The following is a 16563-nucleotide window of genomic DNA, read 5'->3' on the forward strand; positions in this document are numbered from 1 at the left end:
GTCACATAATAGACAACCAGTGCAATGGGAAGTTTCCTTTCTTTATGTAAACCAAGTCATCAAGCTGGTAAATCAACTCATGAACTTCATATTCCATGGTATTCTGAAACAAATTAAAACAGTGTCATGTTTTATGTTGAGATGAATATGACTTAGTTTCACTTCTGTACATCTAGTTAAGTGCCCAAATCTGTTATTTATACTCAAACATTAATCCTCCCTCCTCACACAGTTCTTCTCTTCTCCATGTCCTAACTCTGCTGACCTTTTAGAGTATGGAAGCATGGAATGCATCTTGCAACCAGGTTGGCTCAGGGGGCTGAGCTGTGGATAAAATTAACTGCTGTATGTTAGGCTAGGGCATGAGTAAAGAGTAGTGGCTTCTACACCAACATGCTACTGAGCTATGAAACATTTCCCACACACATGTGGATCTAACAACAAGAACAGCTGCACCAACTCAAACCAGAGATCCATGTAGTTCCTCATGTTCCTTTCATCTATGACAAGCAACAGATTGCCCAGGGCAGTGCCTAAGACCAGAGCAAGCAAGTAGCAATGTTGCTCTACAACACTCTCTTAAATCTTTGGTTCCTTTCTTTCCAAAATAGTTTCATTCTGAATACACAGCAAGGGTATTCTTTACTTGTGGGGGGTTTTTGCAGGTTTTATCATAAAAAAACAAACACAGCCCCCCAAAAACCAACAACAACAATAACAACAACAACAACAACAAAACAAAACCAAAACAAAAGAAAAAACAACCAAACTCCTTTCAGTCAACAGCTGGAAATAATTCTTAGATTGCAAACAAAAATGGTGATCTTTTATTGTGGGATAAAATATTGGAAGAAAAGAGACTGAAGGAGGGTACATGGATATATTGACTATATTGTCCATTTCCCAGTAAAGCTCACTTAGACCTTAAGTAGATACTTTCAAAGATGGATATGTAAGTGCTAGGTGATATTATTAGATCTCATTTTCTTCCTCCCTTACATCCCCAGCCCTGCTCTTCATAGAGCATGTTTACCCTCAAAAAGGTCCTAATTATGATGTGAGGACTACCACCTGTATGTACAGATTCAGTGTTAGGGAGATCTCATGTAGGATTAGGTGACTGAAGGTGCCTTTGAACAAAAAAAGTCTAGCTTTTGTGTTTCAAGTACCATTTACACCCTCTGTCTTTAAACTTTACAGTTTCTGTACCATTTCTATCTTCTTACTCAACCTTAAAGAGACAAAAAAACAATCCCTTTGTCAAGAGCGTACACTCTAAGGCTCTGAGCCTTAAAAATCACATTTCTGTTAAGACATCTCCTAGTGATCATATGAAACATCCACATGTGTATCTAGGTTTGTACTAGGTTTGTAATGCTTCTCAGTAACTCCTTCTGTCACGAGGATCATCATTACTGAAAAAATCAGAAAAATTCTTGTCACTTTTGGATGTCCACTTACCACTGCCTTTGATAGTTCTTCCATTTCGAGGCTGAAAAATATATTAATTAGATGACTGTGCAGAAGTACTAGATACCAGATTTATAAGCACACCAAAATAAATCACCATCATGCAGATAGAGTACTGTATAAAAAGACTTCAATAAGATTTCCAATATCAAGTATCAGGGGATCCGTGCAGGGTGGGTTGTATGTTTGAATTTGAGAAATATTCATTCAGCCTCTGTCCAAACAGATAAAATTCTGGCTTTAATTATTCTCATTCAGGGTTTTGGTCTCAATCCCTTGGGGAATTGCACATGCCTAAGAAAGAATATACAAATACCAGCACAGAGAGAACCTGGCTGGACACACTTGAAGTAAGCTAAAATGCAAATGACAGTTAATTGGGACTCTGGTTACTTGATATGACCTACTCGATAGTATTTTTAATTTTTTAAAATATGTTGAAAATATTCCTAGAAGTTAGTTTTTTGTTAATCAGAGTGTGTCCAAACCAGCTCATTTGGCTGTCACCATGTCATAGCAAGCCAATGGGTGAAAGACGTGAGAGAAATTATGATAATTTTGCTTTGGCTTTTCACTCTGTTATGCAGTGTGACATCAGTTACAGGCCGGACCTTTCAGGCCAAGGGGACAGTCAGCTCAGGCACATTTTATCTAATGCATTTACCATCAGTGCACCTTGACAGTCTTGGAGATACAAGCCACATGGATGATTTGGCTCAAGATAAAACACTTGCAGCAGCATATCTTCAAACAAAAAAATGTGTGTAATCCATTACTACCCAAGATCTCATTATCTTGAGGTTTTTTAGTCAAATCAGAGCTTTTTAAGCAAATGGCTCCCTCAGCTTTCAAGCAAGGGATATTTGGCCTCTACTCAAAACAATTGCAGCAAGAATTGGTGAAGGGAAACAGCTCTCCTGTTATATGGACATATATCATCTGTGATTCAGAATCTTTAGAAGGTAAGAGATTCAGATACCCTGAAAAGGAAAAAAGGCCGTCCCAGAGTCCCATGACTGTCCTGTAAAATAAAACATAATAACAAAGTACTTTAAACTCAGTTCAATAGATCTGTTGACAAATTTTGGTACCATTCTATTAGAATATTGATAATTCAGGCCTTTTTCAGCAGCATGCAAACAAGATGTTGATAGTCCCCAATGCCCATTCATCTGGAATGCTGATTAAAAATTAATGCCCAAAGGGCATTGTCAAGAACTTATCCATTCTGTCTAGTGTAAATATACTAAATTACCAAAATTAAAGATTCACAGGGTTTAGAAAAGGTATAAAAGAAATCTTTACACATAGGGTAGGTATAAGCAGGGTCTGCACAGATCACTTCCCAACCACTAAAAAAAACCCCAAGCTGACTTTAAAAAAAGCAGCAAAGAAACAAGGAAAGGGACATACTTCCCTGCCCACTGCTACTTGCTTGTCTTCACATTTACATACCTTCTTTGTAAACTTTGCAGAAGCAATCTGTGATTCCTGCAAGCAGACAGTGTAAGTTAATCAACATGCCAGCTTTTCTTTGGTTTGGTACAGACCCTCTATTACTGATGAGGCTGGTGCACTCCACATGAGAAGAGAGAACCTTACACTTATCACAGATATTGGAACAGCAGCAAACAGATCTTTCTAAAGATTGATTTCAAGCCTTGCCTTAATCAATGTTACTGCATTCATTACCATCATTCAATATGCTTCCCTCGCTGTACAGCAAAGCGCAGCCATGCTCTGGTAGGGGAAGCAGAGCTCACCCTGGAGCAAATGCAGCAGCTCTACTCCTCAGGCTTGAATTGTACTGATAGCTCTTACCTTGTTAAAATGTGGCTGCTCCTCACCTTTCAGACTGCCCTTGGTTTTAACCCAAGAATGATTGCTGGTTTTAAGCCTTCCTCTAAAATCTTTATTCTTCAGAAAATTGCTCATTTTTCTACTCAGTCTTACATCAAGGAGTAGAAACTTTGCCCATGACTTCATGTGAGCAGACTAAGCTCCTCATCTAACACAGCCCTGAACTTGCAGCCTGGTTTGGGAGCCATCCTGTCCATGACATGGCTGCCAGGCTGCATGCTCATAGCCAGCCAGGAATGGGATGGCTTTGTGTGCCATAGTTTGGGTTTAGTTACTTGAGGTGGGCTTGAAAAACAAGCACATAAAATGAGCAAGGACATGAAGACAGGGTGTGAAAACAGGAAAACATGCAGATGGGAAACAGGAGAGGAAGAATTTTAAAAGACAAAATATACGAGCAAGAAGGAGGGAATCACATTTCACAGAATCACAGAATATGCTGGGTTGGAAGGGACCCACAAGGATCATTGAGTCACGGTATGAGAAGAGGATTTCTTTGGTTCAAGCCTCAAGACAATTTATAGAGCAACTGACATCAACTTACAGGACTATAAAACACTACAGAAGAAAAAAGTGTTTGCTCAATCAAGGTGCTTTAAGGATGCAAAGAAGGAGAGTACATCAAAGAGACAGTGTGAATGCTACCGTTGTTGTGATATGATTATTACATACCAAGCAAAGATAGAGACTGACTCATGACTTAGCCTCCAGTGTCAACTATCCTAGCTAATTTATAACAGTGAGAGGTTACTATGTGGAAGAAACATGGTAAAAACTGAGCTTCTAAACATTGTCTTGGTTTGACTTTAGGTAAATGTTCAGTGAGGTGATTGTGATGTAGCTAGGTTTACACAGCTCTTTTTGCTTTCTTTGTAAGTGTCATTAGACATTGATGTTAAATAGTCTTAGTTCTCACAAAATATTTTAAGTTCCCCAGGTGGAGTTCAAGTCCAGAATTGCCATTGACTTTGCCTTTCATAGTGCTTAGGCCTCATTCCTTCTCTTGAAACACCACCTACATTCTCTACATAACCTATAACTCTGACTAATTTTTTTTTAATTCACATAAATACAGTATGATGGTGAAAGTTGAAGTTCAGCTGAAATCAGTAGGATTTCATAACTGTTTCATTGGGTGCACTACATATAGACTCATGTTTGAGTCTTACATAGACACAAGATTCCTTGTGGGCTAAGAAAGTACAACTTCATGTAATAGATTTGATCAACTGGGTAAAACTTTACATAGTTCTTTTTCCATATTTCACATTTATATTCAATCTTCCACTTTAATTAGACCACACCTAGAAATCATATTGCAGATATATAGCTGATATTAGTCATATTTTTGAAAGGATATTTTATGAGATTCAGCTCCCAGTCTTGAGGGCACATAACAGAGGGTGAATTTTTTGAAAGGTAAAAAGGACTCTGTTCAAAGTTACCAGATGATTCTGTATGTTCCCTCATTAGCTAAGCTGTGGAAGCATAGGAGTCAATACCAAACTCAAAAACATTTATTAGACATTTATGACTGAAATATTAGAATTTTTTATACAATCAAGTTCAATATGATAGAGTTTTATGGTTGCTTTAGGAAAGTATGCTTGGAATTATAATAAGCTAAAGACACTGGCAAGAAGAGATACTGAAACGCATGTCAAAATACTTTCTATTTTTGTCTTGAACAATCTACTCCCATTTTGAGACAACAGAGAACTCAAACTCCACAAGTAAATTGGCCTTTTTAACATACCCAGGGGCTGAGTGAATTTTATGGAAAAAGTTCTTAATAGTGTGGTGATAATAAAAAAGTGATATAAAGCAGAGATGACATTGAGCTGGGACCTAATATGACTGCACCAGCGAAAAAGCTATACTCAATAACTCCTCAATTTAATCTTTTTAATCTGAGTCAGAAACACAAAAAAATCCTCAAGCTCAAATAGACTATTAAAATTGGTAAAGCAAATCATACACCTCCATGTTCAGCATGATTTAAGTTATGCTATTGATCAAATTTTATGTATATTTGTAGCATAGTTAACCCTGTATTATTAAAAAGTGAGACTCAGGTTTAAATACTGACTGGCTGTAAGAGAATGTTTTGGTTCTTGAACTCTGAATTGGTGAAAACCAGCAATTTCATATATAGTTTAATGTGGTTCAGAATTACATACAAACTACTAACAAGAAGAAATAATCTTTTATATACTCTCCTACATCTCTTAAAACATTTGTTTGGAAAGAAATGTCAAAAAGTTGGTTTTGGAGGGCTTGCTTTTTAATTTTAAGGAGCAGGTGCTTTGAAACAAAAGCAGTTACAGCCTACCTCATTTTTATGCATGCTGTTGAATATGGAATAACAGAGATCCAAAACAGAGCTGGAGATCTGAAAATAAACCCAAACAATACTTTAATACATTTACTGGAAGGATGTGGTGTACAAGTTTTCACAGAATCACAGAATCTGCCAAGTTGGAAGGGACCTACAAGGATCATCGAGTCCAACTCCTGGCCCTGCACAGGACACCTCAAGAATCACATCACATGCCTGAGAGAATTGTCCAAATGCTTCTTGAACTCTGTCAGGCTTGCTGCTGTGACCACTTCCCTGGGAAGCCTGTTTCAGGACCCAACTACCCTCTGGGTGAAGAACCTTTTTCTAATACCCAACCTAAACCTCCCCTGACACAACTTCAGGCCATTCCCTCGGGCTCTGTCACTGGTCACCACAGAGAAGAGATCACTGTCTACCCTCCTTCCCCTCACGAGGAAACTGTAGACTGCAATGAAGTCTCCCCTCAGTCTCCTCTTCTCCAGGCTTGATTCTGATCCCAGTACAATTTAGATTCACTAAAACCATTCAGAGCAGGGAAAGATCTACTGATGCTATTATGACCTGAAAAACTAGTATTTTGTATGAGGAGAATACACACAATACTACTATTGTCAATACAGTCTTGTGCTATAAAGAGACCTAAATCAACCTCTTACATTTAAAACATATTTTTCTATGCTAATTGTTCTAGGAATAGCTTTGGAGTTTGGCATTTTTAATCTATGCTCATTTTCATCTACAAGCATTTCAGCAGATCAATTCTATAATCTTTAACTGTATACTGAAATACACTGTCCCATACTCATTGCCACAGGAGGGTGGTTTGCTTATGCATGCAATCACATTAGATGAGAAATAACTACAGCTCCAAAGGAAGCGAAGTGTAAGACACCTGAACAATGGGCTCTGGGAACTGTTTTCCTTAGGTTTTGTTTTAAAAAACTGAAAGATTTCAGAAAGAAAAAACCAGCACAAAATGTTTAAAATTTCCAGATACTTCTTGATCCTGCAAATATTTTTCTCTCCTCTTTGAAAATGACCCTTGGGCTTGATATCAAATGCAGTGGGGCTGAGCTTTCAGATACTGATTTTTTTTTTTCAAAGCGTTTGCAAGTTCTGAGTCAGAGACACTAGAGCAGAAACAAGCTGTGAAAATTTCTTCTCACTCCCCTCTCCTCTGAGAACCCCAGAGAAAACCCATCAACCCACCAAGCACCCAGGGGACCAGACAGGACCTATAACTCCTGCAGCACTGTCCGGCGCTTCTTACTTCAGTGTTAGGTACCACTGGGATGGCAAGAAAAGCACTTTTTTTTTTCTTTCTCTAGATCTGTGTTAGCTCCACAGGGAGGAGAGCACATACACCAGCAAACTTGCCCTGCTCTCCAGAGCCACTGGCTCTCTGGCAGAGGCTCTGCCACCAGCAGACATCAGTGCTCTGGGTTATAGAGGACAATTACTATGTCTGGAAGAGAGATCAAACACATTACCAGAGTCAATTTACCTGGGGTTCATTGGACATTTCCATCCACTGACTGAAACACAGTGCCAGTTGCTTTAAAAAGTAAAGATTAGACATTAGCAGTGTGTCTATCATACCTTAGGATCTGTGTTTTCACTGGGGGAGTCGGAACTGGCTGGTTATTAGCCTGCCCGGCTTTTGGTTACCCAGGTATCCTATTCTACACCCTGATGCACATCACACCCCTGCCCACACCCGTCCCACCTACCTCTGCGGGCAGCAAAGGGCGCCAGCCTCCCTCCTCCCTCAGGGATTTCATAAGGTATTCCCAGTCCGTTGCCCACTTCCTTCCTTCCCTGCCACGGGCGAGTCTCGTTTCCCACCTCTCCCGGTCAGCCCGTCCCGGGTTGGACCGTCTCTGCCCTACCCGTCCACCGCGCATTGCTGTCAGACGGCAGCGACAGACGTACCTGTTTTTGGGGCAGCTCCACACCGTCCCAGTAGCGCGAGAAAGGCTGCGGGAACCCTGCGGGGACACGGCAGCGTTAGGATGCCGCGGAGCCCAGCCCCGACGGCGCCCCTCAAGGGGAGACGACCCTTTCAATGTTTCGGGGTTCTGCCGTGTTCCCCCTCTCCGCCCCTGCCTCCCGGTGCCGGGACGTACCTGAGCCCCGCGGGAGGGCGCAGAGGCAGCAGGCAGCCAGGAGCAAGGGCAGGGCGGGCGGTGGCGAGGGCATGGCCGGGCGGGGACAGACGGACGGACGGGCGGACGGGCTGCCTTTATGGAGCCGCGCCGAGCCCCATATGGAGCCGCCGAGCCAATGGGCGCCGGGGCGGTCCCAAGCACCGCTGCCACTGTCGCTCCCTCTGCCGGACACGGCGCTGCCACCCCCTGCCGCCCCTCTGGACCGGCCCGCCCGCGGAAGGTCCAGCATTAGACATCCCGTCCTCTGCCCTCTGGAACTCTCCGTCAGAGCTGCTTTTCTGAAAGAGGTGACACAGAGGAAGGAGGGAGGGAAGAAAAGAAGATGCTATGCGTGGTCAAGTGACGGAGCTGCTGGTATTTTCATTTTTAGCCAAAAATTCAGTTTTGTAGTAAGGCTTGCTGAGTGTTTAAAAAATATTTCTCCTCGTGACAGTTTGGAAAATAACGTTTTCATTGTAATTAGAAGGGATGTGAACTTTCATATTGAACAAGTCTTGGCCAATCTTACTACATTTACCTTCGCGTGAAATAAGGAAAGCCATCCACCTCTTAATTTCATGGTGGATATGGTTGTAGACAAGACATAGATCTGCTCACAACAGAAAGTGATTCTCTGTTCTTCCCGATTTAATCCTTGGGTTTGACTATGGAAAACTTCCTGGGTTTCTCTCTGAGAGTTCTCAGGGTAATGCTTTCTAAACAGGTCACAGTCTGAGAAGGCGGAGTCCTCCCAGACACTATTTTCATAGACTTTGGGTGTGCTAAAGCAAATACATAGTCAGTTCTCCAGCTTCTAACATATTGGAATATGATGATCTTTAAGGTCCCTTCCAAGACCCTAATCATTCTATGATTCTCTGTGCTAGAGATGCTTGGGAGGCAATGGCTCCAACGTGGGATGTAAGACATAAAAAGCTGCAGAAGGTATTATTGTCACAGCAGCCCACCTCATCTCATAATGTCCCTCAATGGCTGTGCTGCACACTAAAAGGATGACGGCAGGACTGTTCTGAGTGGAAACATTTCAGAGCAGTCAGAGAGGAGATGCACCTGCTTTCTCACAAAGAAAAGGGGAGCCAGACTTCATGTGACCTCGTCAGCTGCACAGCTGTGTGTCCTGAGCACATAAAGAGGTGTAGGAGGAGCCGAGTGACCCCAGCATCATTAGTTCACCCTTTGTTCCTACTCCTGGGAGAGACAGAGGTCTTCACCTCATCACAGCCCTCTGGGGGCAATAATCTGAGCGAGAAGCTCTCAGGAGAGATCAGATATTCCCATAGCAGACACTCAGCTGTCAGCTTTTCACTGTTTTAACTGGAAATGGGAGTTTCAAGACAGGATAGTATTAGAAAAGACTATTCCCTCTGACTGTGTAATTTTTATCCTCTGTGGGAGCTAAGCAGATTGCAGCGAGTTTTGTGATGTTGGTTTCTCACAGCAAATCCTCCCAGGCTTTCAGTAACAAGGAGATGCAGGGTTCCAAGAAGCCCATAGCTCCATTCTGCAATGACCCTGCCTTCTGTTCAAGCCCATGAAATCCTAGAGTGAAAGGAGGATGGCGATTTATTTTTCATGGCAGCAAGAAGCAGGTTCGTGTTTGGTATCATTTCATTTAAGCCAAATGTAGTCACAGAAATGTGAAAGCAGAGCTGAGTGTGAGCTGAACGCATCAGAGGTAGACAGTGAGAGAATATACTCTGAAGGACTGTATGTTTTCATATTAACTGTCTTTCTGTCTTTTGACACTTTAACCAAACTGAAAATTATTGTTCACCAAGTGTTTCTCTTGCCATGCTTATCACAGATTTTGCATCCAACTCACTCCCATGCAGCAGAAACGCAGGATCTTAGAGAGTCATTATAGATTCACTGTTTGCTACTATTTTTTTAGTATTAGCTTATGAGATACCAATACTTTTAAATTCTAAATATTTCCTACCTTTTTCTAGAGAATACTATGAAATTATTACCAGATTAAGATTGCCACTGATTATTCTCTGTAGTGGGATGTGGTTCTCTGGTTTCTCTGTCTGGTAAGAAAGGCACAGTCTGTTGCTTTCTTTCTCAGGCAACTCATTACCTGCTTAAATTCCCACTTCTTTCCCACACAACCAATTCTATAGTAGCCCCTTTCAAAGTATTTAAACATATCTGAGTTCAGTAGTGGGATTTTTTTGTAACAGCATAGGGAAAGAGGCGTGTGATCATATCGGGTGGGTAAAATCTACCTCTCCCTGACATAAAATACTGGGTGCTACCTGAACCTTTCCTTCTTCATTCTCATGCACAATAAACAATCTGCTGCTTTAATGCACCCTTTCCCAGGGAGTACCCTATGGGTACTCTGTGTCTTCCTTCAGCAAATTTTGCCTATACGTTGGTGCAGTGAAGCCTGTGGATTTGCATCACATGAGGCTTATACTAAGATAAGATAAAAATTAGCTCAGTCAAGTTCCATTAAAAAAACCCCAGTACAACCTATCACCAAACTGAAAATAGTATTTTATCACAGTCTGTGCGGTATGAGAGAAGAATGGGAAAAGTGTTTAAAAACAAAATTTCAAATAGATGAAGATGTTGTATTACGAACACATTCAGCTTCCTTAAATCAGAACTTTCTCTGCTGCTGTACATTTCATTTCAAAGGTGTTAGCTAAGGTGCAGCTCTCCCAATGGATATAGCAACACCAAGCCACATTAATGAGCCATACTTTTACTGCACAAATAAAATTTCTGCTTTAAGGTCCCGGGCTCCCTACGTAAAGAGAGAGAAATAGGGTGAGTTTCAGTGCCCACAGTGATTCACAAATGAGTTAAAAATTAAGCTTTAGTGGGGGGTCGATGAGGGTTTTTTATGGTAAGGAGGCTTGGCATATATTTAGCAGCAGCAATATTATGACACCCATAATTTTAGTATAAAACATGCTGTGATTGATAAATTAATAACAAGAAAATTTGGCATCAGTGGGCAAAAAGGGTGAAGGGCTCTCTTCCTTTTTGTAAATGATCTCTGCAATGAAATCAGCAGTTATCACAGACAGCAAGGACAGAGCCTGCAAAATGGCATCCCAGCTGGCTCCTTCTGCTTCCTCGTGCCTCTCCCCCTCTGCAGCTCAGCAGTGCTTGGTACAAAGCCTTATCCTGCTCTGAGGGCTTTTTATACCTCACCCATGACCTGTTTGGAAAGATGAGGAAAGCTGAAGAAACTAGAGGGTGTTTATTAGGCAAACATGCCACAAAGCCTGCAGAGATCTCCCACTACTCATCTTCTATTAAACATGCCAGTGCCTATTTATGCTGAATACAAGGCTGAGTTTAGTGTGTTGTTGTACTTTACAGATATAAAGCCACAGTCTTAAAGTTGAGTATGCCAGCAAGTAGATATTTGAAGGGGATCAGTAAAAGCGTGTCTCATAGAGTAGGAGTTCAAAGACAAGAAGTTAACCAAGAGCATCAAAATGGAGAATGGATGCTAATGGGGAAGTTAGGAAACTACATCAGGAATCTCAACATTTGTACTCTTTTGGATAGTTTCTTGGCTAATTTCTTGGAGAAACATGATTTTATGTCTGCTACATTGAGACAGAGAAGTGTAAAATCCTTTGAAATGAAGCAATTTGCATCTACCAGGTTGTGCTGTGTGGAAGTAGTACTGTGGCAATGGGCTGTATTGGGCTACACTGAGCTGAAATTTCAGTATAATTAGTACATGTCAAGACATTTGAAAAGATCTTCAACCTAGAACTCTGACTTGGCTTAATTTTATTCGGTGTTGCTCCAGCTGGACAAGGAAGCAGTATGTTCTTCTGCTTAGGCAACCCATGAGATAACTCAATCAATACCTGCGGCTGAGCGTTCATCAAGGATTTGTCCAGAATGATGTCACAACAAAGTACATGCTAACTGCTCTGGTGTTGGGTTTGTTTTTGTTTTTTTTCCAAACCAGGGAAAGCCCACTAGTTAAATGATGTAAAATACAAAAGGACAGAATATCTAGAGGGAGATGGTAAGTGGGTGGATGGATGGCAGTCTCCTTCTTTTCTGGTGATACAACTTAAAATAGACAGTGTTGCTGTGGCAACATGCCTAAATGGTGCAATGCTTCCAAATGCAGGGTTGGGGTGTCCCTTTTGCTAAAAAAAGAAATAGTGATTCTCAGAGACTCTTGTGAGCTGAGCCTGAAGATGAACAGAGGACCTAGTGCCCTGTAACAAGAACTGACAGCCTAAGAAAAGGAAAGTTTTGGCTCTGAATGCTCAAAAAAGATTGTATGGAATAAGAATCTATGATGTTAGATGGCAAGGGGAGGAATGCTTAATACAGTTGATCTGGAATACCCACCATATTTATAAAGGAACTGAGAAAAGAGTCCTGTCAGTAGGATCTCTGCTACAAGATGGTATCCTGAACCACCAAAAAAATCTGCTTTTTGAGATAATATTTAGTTCACATTTGAAACACACATCTTGCCTTGGCTTGCTCATTTTTTATTTCATTTCATCATTTTGAGCTCAGTTGTAGATTTTGCAATTTAGAGCAACATCACCTGAAAAAACACATCATGATACTTTCTTGAACGCTACAGTGATGGATATAGAGCATTAAACATTAAACAACAATTACTTTGTTTGAAGTATAAAGCTGGCACCTTCAGTATTGCCATTTATCAAATACCTATTGCAATAGCAACAGTGACTTATTCATTTAACTGTGTACTTTGTAACTGAGTGTATTATAATACTCTTCAGAGATTGTCTGTGAACACAGATTTCATCTTGTTAATCTTCTTTCATTTAAGTTGAATACATAACAAGAAGATGTAAAATCATTCTCCCTCTTTTTAGATGAAGAAACTCCTGGAGATAAGCCATAATGCTTCTCATGGTTGAGCTATCATGGCCAGTGCTGACATAAGGTTTGATGAATGGCTGATGGTCACACAGTTCCAAAACATCAACTGCTCTTTGAGTGAGCTGAATAAATGGAGAAGCTGGTTGATAACCATCAGTTATACTTTGAGGGATGTCAAAGCTTCACATTACATGTTGAAATAATCTTATACTCTCAAGCCTTTTCCTTGTAGTAAGGCTGAAAGCTGTGTCAATAAAACTTTCTATTTACCCAGCCCCTCATATTTTCAGGGCTCTTCTTGGTGGTGGTTGCCAAAGCTGGTTAAAATACACTAATTTTAGAAATAGGAATTTTCAAATAGACAATCTCCCATGTGTTGTCATCTTAGTGAGAACAAGATTTTATTGTTGCAGCCCCAGACTGACTGTGGACTAATATCTTGGGAAACATTAAGCTGAAGGAAATAAAATTTACCAGAGATAATCAAGGCAAAGCTAAGTCTTGTGGGCCTGATGTCTTTTTTTCAAGGGCAAGAAACTTCAGCATAAGTTTCAGTGACTGAAGAATTCTGTTGACCTCAGTATTGCAACTCCAAAGGCTGTGTTCTTCTAAACAATCCAACTTCTCTGTCTTAATTCTTCCTCCTATCCCTATTTTTGTCTACATGTTGATTGGGGAACTTCCTTCTCCCTTTTTTTTTTTAGTATTGTGTCATGCAAACATGTATGGTGAATTACAGGACACATGGTAACATCATTAACTCTCATTCAGGAAGGCAGCAAAATAACCCCCTAAAAACACAAGGCATTTTCACTTTGTGTTTCTCTTTTTATTTTTAAATAAAGAATCAAGGAAACTATGGACTAAGCTCCAGATTCTGTAAAATGATAGACCCTTAATTTCCACTGAAAACAGTCAGACATAAATAGCTCCAAAATTATTCTTGGTTGAGGAGCATGCTCCTAGAGGACCATAGTCTGGAGCATGGCACAGAGGCTGCACCATGCGGGAGGACATGTGCCCTCCCTGGGGAGTGACTCCCTGTTGCCAGAGCACAGTCTGCCTTTGCACTGCCTTGGCCAGGAGGACATGCCAAGAGCTGTGAAGTCCCAGCCCTCTCCGACTTGTCTTCCTTAGTTTGGATTGTAGAGCAATGCCTGTCATTTTAGGATAACCCTTCTAGACTTGCATCTCCTAGTAGCTGTAGCACAAACATTTTTTTCTTGCCTTCACAAGAGTGGTGCTGTTCCTAGTTAATTATGGAGCTACTGGTATATGGGAAACAAATGTTCAAATTTCTCCTGATAGATACCACAACTGCCATCTCCTAAGAGCCAGCTCCAACCAGCAAGTTATAAATTATTTTAAGCACTCAATATCCCTGTGAAAGCTGTTCCACTTAATGTAAAATACTCTGATCCTACATGCATTCATTAGCAAATGGGACCCGGGTTCTGTACCTGCCTCCATCTCTTTTTTTATCCTTACACTCCCATGACCCAAGTCACCCCTCAGCTTCCTTCAGGTATTTCTGCTTACCCCAAAACTGGTCAGTTTTCTAAGGCAGTGATAATCAAACAGAAGACAACAGCTCTCCCAACTCTTGATAATGTAGCACCACTGGTATCAGGTCAGTCAGGAGTTGTGTCTTACCATGTTGTCCTCATGTGTTTTTTCAACATTTGAGAATGTGATCTCAAACACTGGCAAAGAAAAGTATTGTCTTAGAGTAGCCCTGCTGTCTCCACCCAATACTCTCTTTTGAGAAACAATGACAAAAATAACCCCTTAAAAACCTGGTTTGCTTCTTTATCTGTGCCCAGAGCAGTTCTGGCACTCTATCTGTGCAATGCCAATCTTGCAACTCCTGTTGAGGCACAGAACAGTGCATGAGTACATGCAGCTTGCCCTCATTGGAGTCGAAGTCACAGATGCAACAGTGAGCACTGTACCTGCAGTATCACAGCAACTTTGTCACCTGGAAATTGTACCTCGGTGAATGCAGCAGGTGAGCTTAAGATAGCTGCTTGCCAGTTTGACTCTGCCAGCTATAGAGAGAAATGAAAGTTGGCAAATCCAGCTGTCTGATTCAGGCCATGGGGAAAGGAGAGGGTTAAAAGAGGGTAGCAGGTTACTTTGAAGTACAGTACATTGTTTTGAACACTAATTGCTTAAGTCAATTTTCTTAATTTCTCTACTTTGGAAAACACCCATAACTGGGACTTAAAACTCTATTGTTATTTCTGATTTTTATTTAAAGAATTGACTTACCTTGATACATTGACATGATAATTTGCTTTTTGGTTGCACTCATTTTGTGATCTATATAATTAATTTTGAATCATTGAGTTCAATTTTAATTGACATTGATTTGATAATTAAATGTAGTTCTTAGCTCCTCTAGCCCAGTCCTAGGAGCACGTTTGGTTCATTGCTACTAACAAACCCTGCAAAGCTGTTTTTGCTTTTCAAACTATCAGCTCAGAGTTAGTGTCTGAAGAATGCAAGATAAATTAGATGGTTCAGCCAATGACCTACTTACCTCAGTCTATACTTTTGTGTCCTTCTCAAAGGGTAACAAATGGTGTAATGATATGAAAAGATTTAACAATTCCAAGGCACTTATCATGGGGTAAAATTTGTTTCTACCCTGAAATAAGAATTGAACTTAGTCTTCAAATGCACACATCTAATTTGCTGCTTACGGATCTAATCTTGCCCCTACTGCAGCCAGTATGATTTTACTACAGATATCAGCCCTAAGGCCCCCTGCTCTCTCCACACACCTCAGTCATTTCTATGCACCAGCTCTGTTTGACATGCACTTTATAGGTCATTGCTAGTTGAAATTGCTTTATATAAAAAATAATCCAGGAAATACATACTACTTTATGTATTATATTTAGGCCATACTAGAAAATCCTACATCTGTATGAGGCTGCATATTCTTGTATTCCTTGGCCTGATCTTTTTTTTTATTTCTGATGTGTTTCTTAATGACTACAGAGGCCACAAGGTATTCTATATGTTCTAATTTGTATCAGCTAGAACCACATTTAAATAAGCTCCCTTATGTTCCAGAAAAAGAATCTGCTCGTGACTATCACATCTTGATAAATGTATTACATACCAAAGGTGCCATGTCTGACCAGCTGAAAAGCAAGATACTTGTACACAAGAGATCTCCTTTAGTGATCAGTTATGCCTCAGAAATACAGTCATGAAGCAGATTGATGAATTCACTAATAATGGCACTGCACTAGGAAAAGCATGTCTTCCTCCTGATTTAAATAAGATTTGTTCTTCCTGAGTACTTGATGCAGAACCAAGTGACTTGTCTTAAGGTCAGCTCTTAAGGAAACAAAGCATGACTAAAAGGGCTACCAAGACTAATCCTAGTAACTGGCATGGGATTAAAACCTGAAATAACACCAAAGGGTGAAAAATAAACATAGTGTAAGTTGAACAGTATTGGCAAGCCTAGGCTTCTGCTGAATAGGATAAGCTTGGAAGGTCAAGGAAAATGAGGATTCTTTCAGTGTGATTGGGCTGGAGTGTTCAAATACAAACTGCAGTATGTATGATTACTTATCTTGTCCACGACAGGGGCTCATTTAAACATTTTTGCTATGCTTAAATGCTATTTGGAATTAACTCATACCAAGAGCAGTCAAGACAGCCTGCCACTGACAGATAACTTCTTATAATGCTTGAATGTGTTCCTGCAGCTCAGATGTCCAGTACCACCTCAGTCCTTCCTGACTGGCCAAGTTGCAAATGTTAATCTCTTGCAAGTAAGACTCTTCCAGGAGAAACGTCAAACCTGGAATGAAGATATACAAGACATTTTATTAGGACATACAAATCTTTTTT

General features: G+C 40.6%; 1 protein-coding gene across 5 annotated transcripts in view; it reads right to left on the reverse strand.

Annotated features, from left to right (window-relative positions):
• Positions 1–16563, reverse strand: part of NMS (neuromedin S) — an 18813-nt gene continuing 2250 nt past the window's right edge. The window contains exons 2-13 of one of the 5 annotated variants that reach the window (XM_032678697.1): positions 16352–16513; positions 14643–14738; positions 10893–11014; positions 7798–8117; positions 7604–7659; positions 7176–7226; positions 5663–5722; positions 2926–2961; positions 2450–2491; positions 1462–1492; positions 266–324; positions 66–103 (exon numbers count right to left, since the gene is read on the reverse strand). In XM_032678697.1, the coding sequence (XP_032534588.1) occupies positions 269–324; positions 1462–1492; positions 2450–2491; positions 2926–2961; positions 5663–5722; positions 7176–7226; positions 7604–7659; positions 7798–8117; positions 10893–10906 (666 nt within the window). In that variant the 5' untranslated portion in view covers positions 10907–11014; positions 14643–14738; positions 16352–16513 and the 3' untranslated portion in view covers positions 66–103; positions 266–268. Of the gene's footprint in view, positions 104–265; positions 325–1461; positions 1493–2449; positions 2492–2925; positions 2962–5662; positions 5723–7175; positions 7227–7603; positions 7660–7797; positions 8118–10892; positions 11015–14642; positions 15341–16351; positions 16514–16563 lie in introns of all 5 variants that reach the window. The other 4 variants (XM_032678698.1, XM_032678700.1, XM_032678699.1 and 1 more) reach the window with 4 other exon arrangements.

Source organism: Chiroxiphia lanceolata, chromosome 2, assembly GCF_009829145.1.
Source record: "Chiroxiphia lanceolata isolate bChiLan1 chromosome 2, bChiLan1.pri, whole genome shotgun sequence".
Classification (NCBI taxonomy): Eukaryota; Metazoa; Chordata; class Aves; order Passeriformes; family Pipridae; genus Chiroxiphia; species Chiroxiphia lanceolata.